Genomic DNA, 12,003 nt, shown 5'->3' with positions numbered 1-12,003 from the left:
CCCATCACATCCAAACTCACGGAAAAAAAAATTAGAGCATATTAACAAAAATCAAGAATATTAAAAAAAAATAAGTTCTTAACCCCATATTAAACACCAACCAAACATTAAAAAAAAAAAAAAAAAAAAAAAAAGTGGAACCCACCACATCCAAACTCTTCGGAAAAAAATGTCGTCCCCATATATATTAAACAACAACTAATATTAAAAAAAAAAATGAATCCCATATTGAAAAAAACAAACAATGTTAAAAAAAAGTGCTTAGAAAAATCAAACAATTAAATCAATAATGATGGATTCATTGTCACACGCGATATCAACCCATTAGTTGGAAAGCCCGAAATTATTTCAGATAAAGAACGTTTAAAATACTTATATATTAAAATAAGATAGAATTTAATTACTTTTTCATTTTTCATCTAATAAATGTGAAAAGAGATTAATGGGTCATAAAAGAAAAATAATATTAAATAGAGATCAAATAATTAATAAGGTAAATTAGTGAAATTCTAATTCTAATTTTTCTTAAAAAACATGTAAAAAACAACATGACAAGTAAAATGAGTTAAACAAAAAACATTTACTAAAAAATAAAAAATAGCATTCTTCATTTAAATAGAAAACCAAATTTCTACTTCGTTTCATCTTAAACATATAAAATTAATATAATAATTTGATTTAGAATTATCCAAATCAAATTTTGATAAAAAAAATTATATGTATTACTTTACTATTACTGTATAGAAGAGCCGGTTATAGAGCGCAACATCCCACATCGGTCCTATTTTTTTACTTAAAAGTAAAAAAATCCTTTATATTACCAACTCTTCTAAAAAGTAGATAGAAATGCTTTATTATATTTATTATGTTTACTAAAATAAATATACTTAAAATATATATATTTAAAAAATAACATACAATTTAATTACTTTTTTTATTTTATTCTTACTCTAATAAATGTGAAAAGATTAATATCAAATGAAGATCAAATAATGAATAAGATAAATTAGTCAAATTATAATTCTAATTGCGGCCCCACGCCAACTATGCAAAGACCATCAAGTAGAAATGAGTTAATCCCGCCAAACCATTTCTTCGTTTAAATAAAAAATTAATACTTTGTTTGTTTCAAACATGTAAAATTAATTTAATAATTTGAATTAGAATTATCCAAATCAAAATTTGATAAAAAAATAATAAGTATTTTACACTTTTAAATTAATCGAATTAAAAATTGAGTATCAATTCGCTTAAATATTGCTATTATTTTATCTCAAAGAGAAGAAAATAGTTTTCTTTTAAACAAATCTCTCTTTTAAAAAGTATTAATAAATTTTCGTAGCAAACACGAAGTATCCAAACTACAATATTATATTAAGTATTTGAACATCCTTTTGCGCGCCGTATATATATATATATATATATATATATATATCGCTACACCTAACAATCCGAACGTCCTTAATGTTATATTATTATTTTTCTTCACAATATTTATTGATTCCTATATGCCTTTAAAACTATAAAAATGACTCAAATTTGTCCTTTCTCCGTTAACCTCATCCATTTTAGCCAATATGACATGCCGACTCACCGTATCAACCTTTCTTCCACCACTACCAAAGTCACCAACACCTTCCACCACTAAACATCAAACCCATCTTTCATTTCTTTAAAAATAGAAATCCTCAAATATCAGCATCAAACTTTGAAAGCTTATCCTTCTGAATTTTAATGCTTTCCTAGAGGAAATTGGAAAAAAAGATTACTCAATTTGATCATACAGAGACGTTTTTGTCCTACGCTTTGACAAATTGGGGAAATAAATTTTCTAAGTTTGGCATCATTGTTTCCCTAATGATTTACTTCTAATTCTCGACTTATCAATGATGTCACGTGAAATAGGGGATGTCACTCTTCACCAACTACTTTGAAAAGTATATTATAACTTTTGTTCTATTTGTTTCTTTAACCATATCTCATGTGGTGAGAACTTTGAAAGATTCACCATCTTACCGTCTAAATTTCAGTTGTCTAAACACAAAAAATTAAAGGTTTTGTTAATTTTTGTTTTCACGGAAATGAGAGATGATTTATTTTGAAAATTATTAAAATGTGCCTCACACAATTGACATTTATTGTATAAGACTCTTTTTTGTAAGACAAAAAATGAACTCAAAATTTGTAGACCCAAAATCATAAGATGTGAATCCAAGCACATAATAAAAACTTTTCATACGGTGAAATTAATGAAATAAGGACAAATGCGAGCTACTTTTATAATTTTAAAAGCATATTTGAACCAATAATATAACATTAAAATCATATACTGATCGATAGTATAATAAAAAACTCTTTTTAAAGGCAAATATGACTCTTTTCCCTTTAAATCATTAACATAAAAATATAAAACAACGTAAAAGTCAGATTAACAAATAGTAATAATATTAACAAAATTCTGAACATCAAAATAAATCAAGAACTGCTACACAGATCTCCAAGAAATTTCTCTGGCAATAACAATCTACATTCCATAACCATAATACTATCCAAATTAAATCATATATTTTTGCTTTTAGCTTCCATTAACCAAAATAGCACAAACACAACAATCCAAACATAAACCTTGAAACTATCGTCAGATCTTTATTTCACCAAAAAAAAAAAAAAAAAAAAGGCAATTTTCAAGTCGACAGATTGATTTGGCAACATAAAAAAGAACCAACAATAATAATCGACATTCCATAACCATCATAATATCTAAATCAGATCATACATTTTTGCTTTTAGCTTCCGTCAAGCAAATAGTAGTACGAAAACAACAACCCTTACAAAAACCTCTGAAACCTCGAAACTATTATCAGATCTTTATTTCACAAAAAACTAAAACACAAAAAAAAAGGAAAACAATAGATTGATTTGGCAACATAAAAAAAGACCAACAACCCTTACAAAAAGCTTGAAACTATCGTCAGATCTTTATTTCACAAAAACTAGAAACCAAAAAAAAAAAAAAAAAGACAATTTTCAAGTCGACAGATTGATTTGGTAACATAAAAAAGGACCAACAAAATCCGACCACCTAACTCGACCTTGTCACCGACCCGAAACATCCGAAGCAAGACGAGATGCAATTGCAGAATGATACATTTTATCATGGAAATTATAACTCTCAATCGTCATTTTTCTTAACTCTTTCGCTTTATCTTCCGTAAAACATCCGGGTTGGAACTTGGATCTGACCCGACCCGTTTCTTGATCCGATTTCTGACCCGAAACCGTGTCCTCCTTGGATGGCTGCCCGGTTTCGATATAGTCGGGGTCGGAGGACCAGCCAAAGAGTGGGGTCCACCAGGAGGATGATGACCCGGTTGTTGGTTTTTGTCGGGTCGAGTTCGGGTTGACCCGATTAGATGATGATGGAAGTGGAGCAGAACAAAAACAAGTAAATGGGGTTGCCATTGTTTGACGGTGTAGTAAGAGTTTTGGTTAAGGAGAGACGAGATAGAAATGATTTGTTTGATTTAAGGTGGTGGGTGTCGTGTTTGGAGTATGTAAAGAAAGAAAAGACGTGTCAAATGGATAAGATTTGAGTACGTGGCTCCATCAATTTAGCTTCTTTTTTTATTAGGTTGATTACAGTTATATCAATGTTTTTCAAAAAGTCGACTTAATGGATCGAATCGCACCGTACTGAATCAAATGTTAGGCTTCTTTTAATAAAAGTGACGATTTTTATATAAATTTATAACTGTACTAAATAATTAGGTAGGTTTTTAATTTTATAAAATAAATTGAAAAAATACCGAATCGTACCGATTAAGTTTATTTATGTAGAATATTTTATATATTAAATTTAAATACAATAAAATATTAAAATTTTCTTCTTGGGTTTAGGATGATGAAAACATCTACAAGACGGCAACATATTAAACCTAAAGCTCCAATTCTGAAATCTATTATACTACTCCTATTGAAATTAAATTAGTTCTATCATCTCAAGTAGTAACTAATAAGTTACAAGGTATTTCAACGATCTTGATTCGAAAGCTATTAAGTATTAGATATCTTTCCTCTCATATGATTTTAAATTCTCTTATTGGATACTTAATCTAAGTAGTCTTAATTCTTAAGTTTCATCTTGATTGATTTTTTTCCCCCTCGTGCAATCTAAAATATAATTTTATATTTGCTTAACATTATTTTACACTACCGTAAAATAGTGGGATCAATCTATGTTCTTCTCATCTTTCATATTTGCTTGATTCATCGTCTTTTGATCAACAAAAATATCTAGAGAGTTTTTGTCAAAGTCCTATAGAAATATGTATGATGTAGCGTCTTAACTTTTACTAGTGATTCTAACATGATGCTCTTTTTTTAACCAAAAAAATGAAAATTAATCGAACCGTACCGATACCAAAGAAAAACCGACATGATGGGACGGTTCTGAAAAGTCGAATTTTGGTTCTACAAAATGAAATAACTAAAAAATTGGTATAATATAAATTTTATAAAATAATCGTCTAAATCGTACCATTGACACCCCTAATTACGTTACACTACACACCTCTATGTTTTAAATTACTCCTTCTGTCTGATTTTATACGTGGTGTTTGACTTGACATGAAGTTTAATGAAAAAGGAAAGATTTTTTAAATTCATGATCCAAAACAAACATTATACTACACACCCCTACAATTTGACTCGATTTGGCTACACCCCTATATTTTTAAATTACTCTATCTGTCTCATTCTATGTGTGAGTGTTTGATTAGGCGTGGATTTTAATAAAGGAAGGACGTCCTTTAAAATTTGTTGTCCAAAACAAAACTTAGATATTTGTGTGATTTTATATCATCTATAAAGTTAAATTATTTCCAAATATTGTAATGTGTTATTCTTTTTTGGACTAACTAAAAAGGAATGTGTAATATGAAATGAGGCGGAGGAAGTATACACTTTCACTCCGTATATTATGATAAAACATGCACTTACATTGGTCGAAATTAAGTGTATTGAAATATAATTATTAAAAGATAAGCTAGCATTGAAAATAAAAAGTTTTTGTTATGTAATTTTAAGATAATTTTGAAGCGGAAGAATAATAAACAAACTAAATAAAAATGAGAAGTTCATATTCAATAAAATATTACAATTAGTAAAAATGCAATGACATTAGATGTTTAAAGTGTACAAAAATTATTGCTAATAGTCGGTATATCTTTTAAAGTAATTTGTGTTCATTTCTTATTTATAAATTTCGACAATGCTGCAAAAAATATTTATTCTCTATTTTAATCAAATACATGAATAAATATATTCAACAAAAATATTTATCGTCTTTATTAAATTTCATAAAGTTAAATACATAGAAACTTCTAATTTATAATTTTAATTTACTTTCTAATAATTATATTTCAGTAAACTTAGTTACAGATATACCTCATAAGGGGTGTAAGTGTAGGATTTCTATAGCATAGAATTACAAAAGTTTGATTTTAAAATTATGAGGTGTATTCGTAATTAGATCTATTATGAAGGTGTTTAGCGCAATTAACGATTTTTTGGTTATTGGTCAAACATCAACTTGGCTTTCGCTTTCACACTTTTTGGCCATTTGATGATATTTTAATGAAAACGAAGTTGCATCACACTTTACAGATCTTGGAAACAACGACTTTACGGATTGTCGAAGCAAGAGATTTAACCTCTAGGTATTGATGTTGGACTTTTTGGGCCGAAATTTTATGAGGTTTATGGCTATGACTTTTCGATTACAAGAAAGGCCATTTTGTTGTAAGTCCATTCCTTGTTGGGCTTTATAGCGAATGGCCTATCTTATGAGAGAAAGGGTAACACACTAAAATGGGCTAGGTTTACCCAGAAACTTTAAAGAATGCCTTATTTGGGGGTGGTCTTTAATTTTTGTCCTTCAAATTACTGGTCTTTAATTTTTATCCTTAGGCATTTTAAGTGGCCGAAAATACTTTTGAGATTATGTGTTCAAACTCCAACAGAGTATACAAAGAAATTGCAAGGCAGAATTTCATAGCAAATTAGGCCTATTCGGCCTAACTTTTGTAGAATCACAATAGAGTAAAAAAAATTTGTAAGGCATAGTTTCTATATAGAAATCATGCCTTAAATCCTATGTCTGGCATCACTTTTTCCTTAGGCATAGCTTAAAACTACAAAAGTTATGCCTTATAAGGCCTAACTTGGAACTATATCATAACTAAGTCAGGCCGTAGAAGGCCTAACTTTCGCGAAACCTTGCCATGCGAATTTTTTTTTTTTTACTAAGCCGGGGTTCGAACCTAGAACCTTGGGGTATTTTCAGCCAATTTAGGCAAAAGGCAAAAATTAAAGACCAGCAATTTGAGGGGCAAACATTAAAGATCAACGCGACTAAAGGACAATTCGCGCAAAAAAAAATTATATATACAAAATAAGCCTCATATTTACCAAACGTAGAAGGACATTTTCATTTACCAAAGCAATAAGAAACCACACTTCGAATCTCACTCAAGACTTAGAATTTCGCATATAAAAAAAAAATATAAAATCTATATGAAATAAATATATATTTGATAAGATTCCTAATGAAAACTCTAGAAATTCAAAAAGGAATTAAAAATCAAGGAATAAAGATAAAAGCAAGACCCAATTAGTAAAGGAATTATAGGCAAATCTATGTATGTTAAACCTAAATCCTCCTAATTGATTCCTACTAATGAACCTATACTAATTGATAATCAATAAGGAAGACTCAATGAATCCATAAATGAGCAATTCAATGTAGAAAATCAAGGACAAGAGTTTTAGATTACCAACCAAAGATCCACACAACTAGTCACTAAGATAATCTCTAATTAACTAACTAAACAAACTATCACTCATAAGAGATTTTTCTTCAATAATCTAGCTAAAAACTAATGAAATGACTAAGACAACTATATATAGTCTTGCCTTTTACAACTAAGGCCCAAAAGTGACCTTTTACAAAATTAACCACAAGTTGGCCGAGAATAGCCAACATTGGCTCTTCTTTGGCCGATTGCACTTCTAGCTACTTTTTATGGCTTCCCTTCTTATGCCTTCATGATATAAGCCGAGCTTCATCAAGAATATCCATTTCAAGCTGAGCTAGGGATCACGTCTTTGGAGACTTACCAGGTGCTTGGATTGAAGGCATGACGCTCAAGAATATGCTAAAATGGAAGTATAGGCCTCATTTGGATGAAGTAGGAGAAGAAGGCCTTTCATCTTTTGAGAAGACTACTAACCAAACAAGGCCCTTACTTCATTAAGGGTATTATTGTAATAGCCATAGTAGTCTTCCTTTTCTATCTAGTATAAATACTATCTTAGTTTATATCATTTGGTAGACTTTTATGATATGAAATATTGAAATTGTGAAATTGTAAGACTCATTGGGGGAGCATGAGAGATGAGAGCTTGTTGAAGCTTTTGGTTGAATTCTTTGTTGAGAAGGTTGGTTCTGGGACTTTGTTTCCCTTGAGGTCACCTTAAGAATTTGGTGTTTCTTTTGATGATAATTTAGAGGTCTTAGTTTTTATATAACTTTGGTTGCTAAATTGAATCTTAAGTTGTGTCAAATTATCTATCTTTTCTTTTCCTTTTGTTTATCTTCTTACTTTCTCGTTTCCGCGTATCCGTTCTTATATCAATTGGTATCAGAGCTTGGATTAGATTTGTTCTATCAAATCTAGCCTAGGGTTTGTTACTATTACAAAAAAAAATCCCCAAAATTCGAAAAAAAAATTATTTGTTTTGTTGTTTTGTTATTAGATTCTTGTTCCTTAGTACGTTAGGGTTTCAAATCTTCAAATTTCGTGTCAATTGGGTCAATATTGAAGAATCCACCATTTTTTAGTTGAAGCTTTTGAAAAACTTGAAGAACTTGAAGTGGGTCTTGTTAATTTGGGTGAAATTGGGACTTGAAACTTATTGGGCTTTGTTCTACAAGTCTTGGGGAGTCTAAATCTGAAATTTGAAGGAAAAACAAGTTGATTTGAAGGTAGTTGGAAATTTGAAATTTGAAATTGTTGGTGCTCTTGAAGATCTTCAAATCTTCATAGGGAAGAAGACTCTCCAAAAGGGCATTTAATCCAAAGTTTTCAAGTCAAGATTTGGGGAAAGTGTTTTTCTATCCCAAAAGGGAAAATACTAGGTTGAGTGGGCCCAGGAACGTCATCAGATCCAAGAAATTTGGTCCAAAATTCGAGAATTTTGAGTTCAACACGAAAATCACTAAAGCTGGGAACATTGCAAATTACAGACCGTAAATCACATTACGGACCGTAATCTGGGGTCGTAAACTTGGATCTTGAAATTGTAGCTCACCGAAATTTGGTAACCTCGTCAAATACGGACCGTAAACCCAAAATACGGACCGTAAACCAAAATACGGACCGTAAACCACAATACCGACCGTATTCCCCAACCGTATAAAAGGACCAAGGATTGGAGAATTCTGTCTAGGAAAGATATCGTTAAATACGGACCGTAAAACAAAATACGACCCGTATCTTGTAGGTGATAAAAGGCAAGGAACATTCTGTTTTGGGGCATCACTAAATATGGACACGAAATACGGACTGTAAACTACAATACGGTCCGTATTTTGTCAAGTTCAAACCATATACTCAAGGTACCTTTTCAATTCTAAATTTCATTTCAACCCACTTCCATTTCTCAAAAAAATTCTTGATCCTTAGTTGTTGGTCTTGTGTCCCTAGTCCTTTGGTAGGGAACAAAAAAAAAAAGAAAAAAAAGAGTATAGAAATTTAAAAAAATTCATTATTTCAAATTGATACCTTGGATCATTTGGGACTTCAAGACCACATTTTCAAGTTATCACCTACCCGGGCCCGAAATTCGATTTATTTCCCGATTTTAGCATTCCATTTTCTTGTGTCTCTCAACTAGTAGTCATTTAGTAGTTGTTCCTACTTGTGTTTGCTAGTTCTTGTGTCCGCATTTCTTTCGTGCTAATTCTTTTTGTGCTTTTCTCGTTTTTACCTCGTTGTTAATTTCTTGGCTCAAGTCCGCTAGATTAAATTGAGTCGTCCTTTCTTTCTTCGAGTCGATAAGAATCCACTCTTGACCTCGAGTAGTGAACGGGACCTTGTGACCTAACCGGATTAACAAGCATACAACCATTAGCCGAAGCAATTTGTGAGGCGTTCAAAATGTGCGCATACTTGAGCGTTTGGTGAGTTATTTTTAACTAACGTAACGTGTTTGCTTGCTTTGTTGAGTTTCTTAAATAGGTACTAATGGCTAATCAAGGCGGAGAAATGCAAGTTGCCACCGGGGAACCTACAATTGTTGATTTGATGAGGTTGTTGCATGATATGAACAACAAGGTAGGGAGATTAACTAGTCAAATGGATCACCGAACGATTAAATGGATCACCAGAGAGTAGGATAAAAATCGTGGAATGTAAGGAGAAACGACGAAGAGAGCTTGATTGGTTTGAAACTCGCCGAGTTACCTATGAAAGAGAGGGCACAAGTATGTAGTGGACAAATGTGGGAGTCTTCTTTCCACAACCTATTCCGCGAGAGACAATGAATGCAAGGTTGCAAAAATCTTCTCCCATGGAAACCTTGTCAACTAAAGAAGATTCTTCGTGTGAACTTCAAGGTACGATAGCTAAACTCAACACTTCCAACTTTTTGAATGCACAAGTTTGTGATGTGAGTGTGAGTAGTAGTTTGTCGTTGTGTGACTTTAATGATTCTTTACCATGTGATGATAATGTCATTGTTGAAAGTGTCCCTACACTAGTTGATCCTTTTGATGACCGAATTGATTCTTCTTGCAAGATTGATTTGTGTCCACCTAGTGTTGACACTTTTGCTTTGAATGAAAATACATTATCATGTGATCAACTTGAGTGTAATGTTAGTCCACTAGTCGAAGAATTTTGTGATGTGATTAATGAACCTCCGATTAGTGATGATGTGGTTCTAGTTGATCATTTGAATGAGTGTGACACTCCACCCTTGTTTGATGAATGTGGAAATGAGTCTTTTGGCCTTATCTTTTTGTCAAGTGATGAGACTTCCGTTTGTGATGGTGATGTGTATCATGTGGATAGTCATGTAAATGAAGGTACTTTGAAAAATGACATTTGTCTTTTTGAGAATGAAATTACATGCTTCGGCTTACCATTGTTCATTGATTATTCTCTCTTTAAAGATAATGTCTTATTTGATGATAACATGACTAATAAGAGTGAAGTGCCTAGTGGAATGTATTGTAATGTTGAAAATGTAGCCACTTTTGGGGACTACATAGTATTTGAAAATCCACTATGGAATGATGACGCTCTTCCTTATGATAGAAAACTTCCTTTGGGAAATGATAATACACTTGTGGGGAAGGAGTGTTTTGAAAAGAGAGGTGATACTTGCTTGCAAATTATTAACTCTTCCTTGTGTGTTCCGAGTCTTAGTAGTATGATTGTTCATGTACTTGAATTTAATAGTGAAGCTATATGTGAGGACACCATAGATGAAGTTGTTTTGTGTGAAACCTTTATTTACTATCTATTAGCATATGATGACATTCATGCTTGTGTTGGGGGCATCTTATGTTGGGAGGGTCTAATGGGGTAGATAGTCGTTCTCTTGGCCACGATGTGTGGATATTCTTCCCGTTTGACCCCGGTGATATTTCAAATTTGTGTGTCATGTCTAGTAGAATCAATGTGGTATTGCCTTTTCAATATTTTGAAACCATTGGTTCCCCTATGATATATTTATTTCATGTTCTTTGCGATAACCAAGTTCTTAGTGCTCTATATGAGAGCTTGTTCTTCTTAATCATGGTTGATACTTGGTTATATCACAAATGTGTGCATATTTGGCATTTTCGTAGAGTAGGCTACTCTAACACTAACCCTCATCCTTTGAGGACCTTGTTGTTGCTTGTCTTCCCTATGGTTTTGCAAGGTTTAGATTCGAGGAAGAATCCTTTTCAAGAAGGGGAGAATGATACAAGCCGAGCTTCATCAAGAATATCCATTTCAAGCCGAGCTAGGGATCATGACTTTGGAGACTTACTAGGTGCTTGGATTGAAGGCATGAAGCTCAAGAATATGCTAAAATGGAAGTATAGGCCTCATTTGGATGAAGTAGAGAGAAGAAGGCCTTTCTCATCTTTTGAGAAGACTACTAACCAATTAAGGCCCTTACTTCATTAAGGGTATTATTGTAATAGCCATAGTAGTCTTCCTTTTCTATCTAGTATAAATATTATCTTAGTTTATTTCATTTGGTAGACTTTTATGATATGAAATATTGAAATTGTGAAATTGTAAGACTCCATTGGGGAGCATGAGAGATGAGAGCTTGTTGAAGATTTTGGTTGAATTCTTTGTTGAGAAGGTTGGTTGCTTGGGACTTTGTTTCCCTTGAGGTCACCTTAAGAATTTGGTGTTTCTTTTGATGATAATTTAGAGGTCTTAATTTTTATATAACTTTGGTTACTAAATTTAATCTTAAGTTGTGTCAAATTATCTATCTTTTCTTTTCCTTTTGTTTATCTTCTTACTTTCTCGTTTCTGCGTATCCGTTCTTGTATCACTTCAACATATTCCCATGCAATCATCCACACATTATACACTCTGGAGAGGTGTTCCTCAAGCACCTCCAATGCCCCTCTCTTCATGAACATCACTTGCAAGTCTTGGAGCTCCTTGGCTTGGCTACGAGTAAAAGGCCTTGAAAGAGTGGTGCCCATTGGTATCATATCATCCTCCCCTTCTTGGAGAAGATTCGTCCTCGAATCTAAAGGCTCACCTACAACACAAGAAGATAGATCACTTATATTGAAAACATTATGGACGTTATACTCACTAGGCAAGTCGATCTTGTAGGCATTGTCATTGATCTTCTCAGGGATTTTGAAAAGGCCATCTCCTCTTGGGCATAACTTTCCCTTCCTCAATTGAGGGAATCTTTCTT

The 12,003-nt window shown here is 32.3% G+C and overlaps 1 protein-coding gene across 1 annotated transcript; it reads right to left on the bottom strand.

Moving 5' to 3' along the window:
• Positions 1-2,718: 2,718 nt before the first annotated feature.
• On the bottom strand, positions 2,719-3,534 carry LOC132040507 (uncharacterized). The gene has a single exon (XM_059431161.1). It carries the CDS (start codon positions 3,460-3,462, stop codon positions 3,097-3,099), a length of 366 nt encoding a protein of 121 aa, XP_059287144.1. The 5' UTR covers positions 3,463-3,534; the 3' UTR covers positions 2,719-3,096.
• Positions 3,535-12,003: the final 8,469 nt, after the last annotated feature.

The sequence above is a fragment of the Lycium ferocissimum genome, chromosome 12 (assembly GCF_029784015.1).
Source record: "Lycium ferocissimum isolate CSIRO_LF1 chromosome 12, AGI_CSIRO_Lferr_CH_V1, whole genome shotgun sequence".
NCBI lineage: Eukaryota > Viridiplantae > Streptophyta > Magnoliopsida > Solanales > Solanaceae > Lycium > Lycium ferocissimum.
Note: the sequence above shows the minus strand (reverse complement) of the source record. Positions and strands in the feature narration are given on the sequence as shown.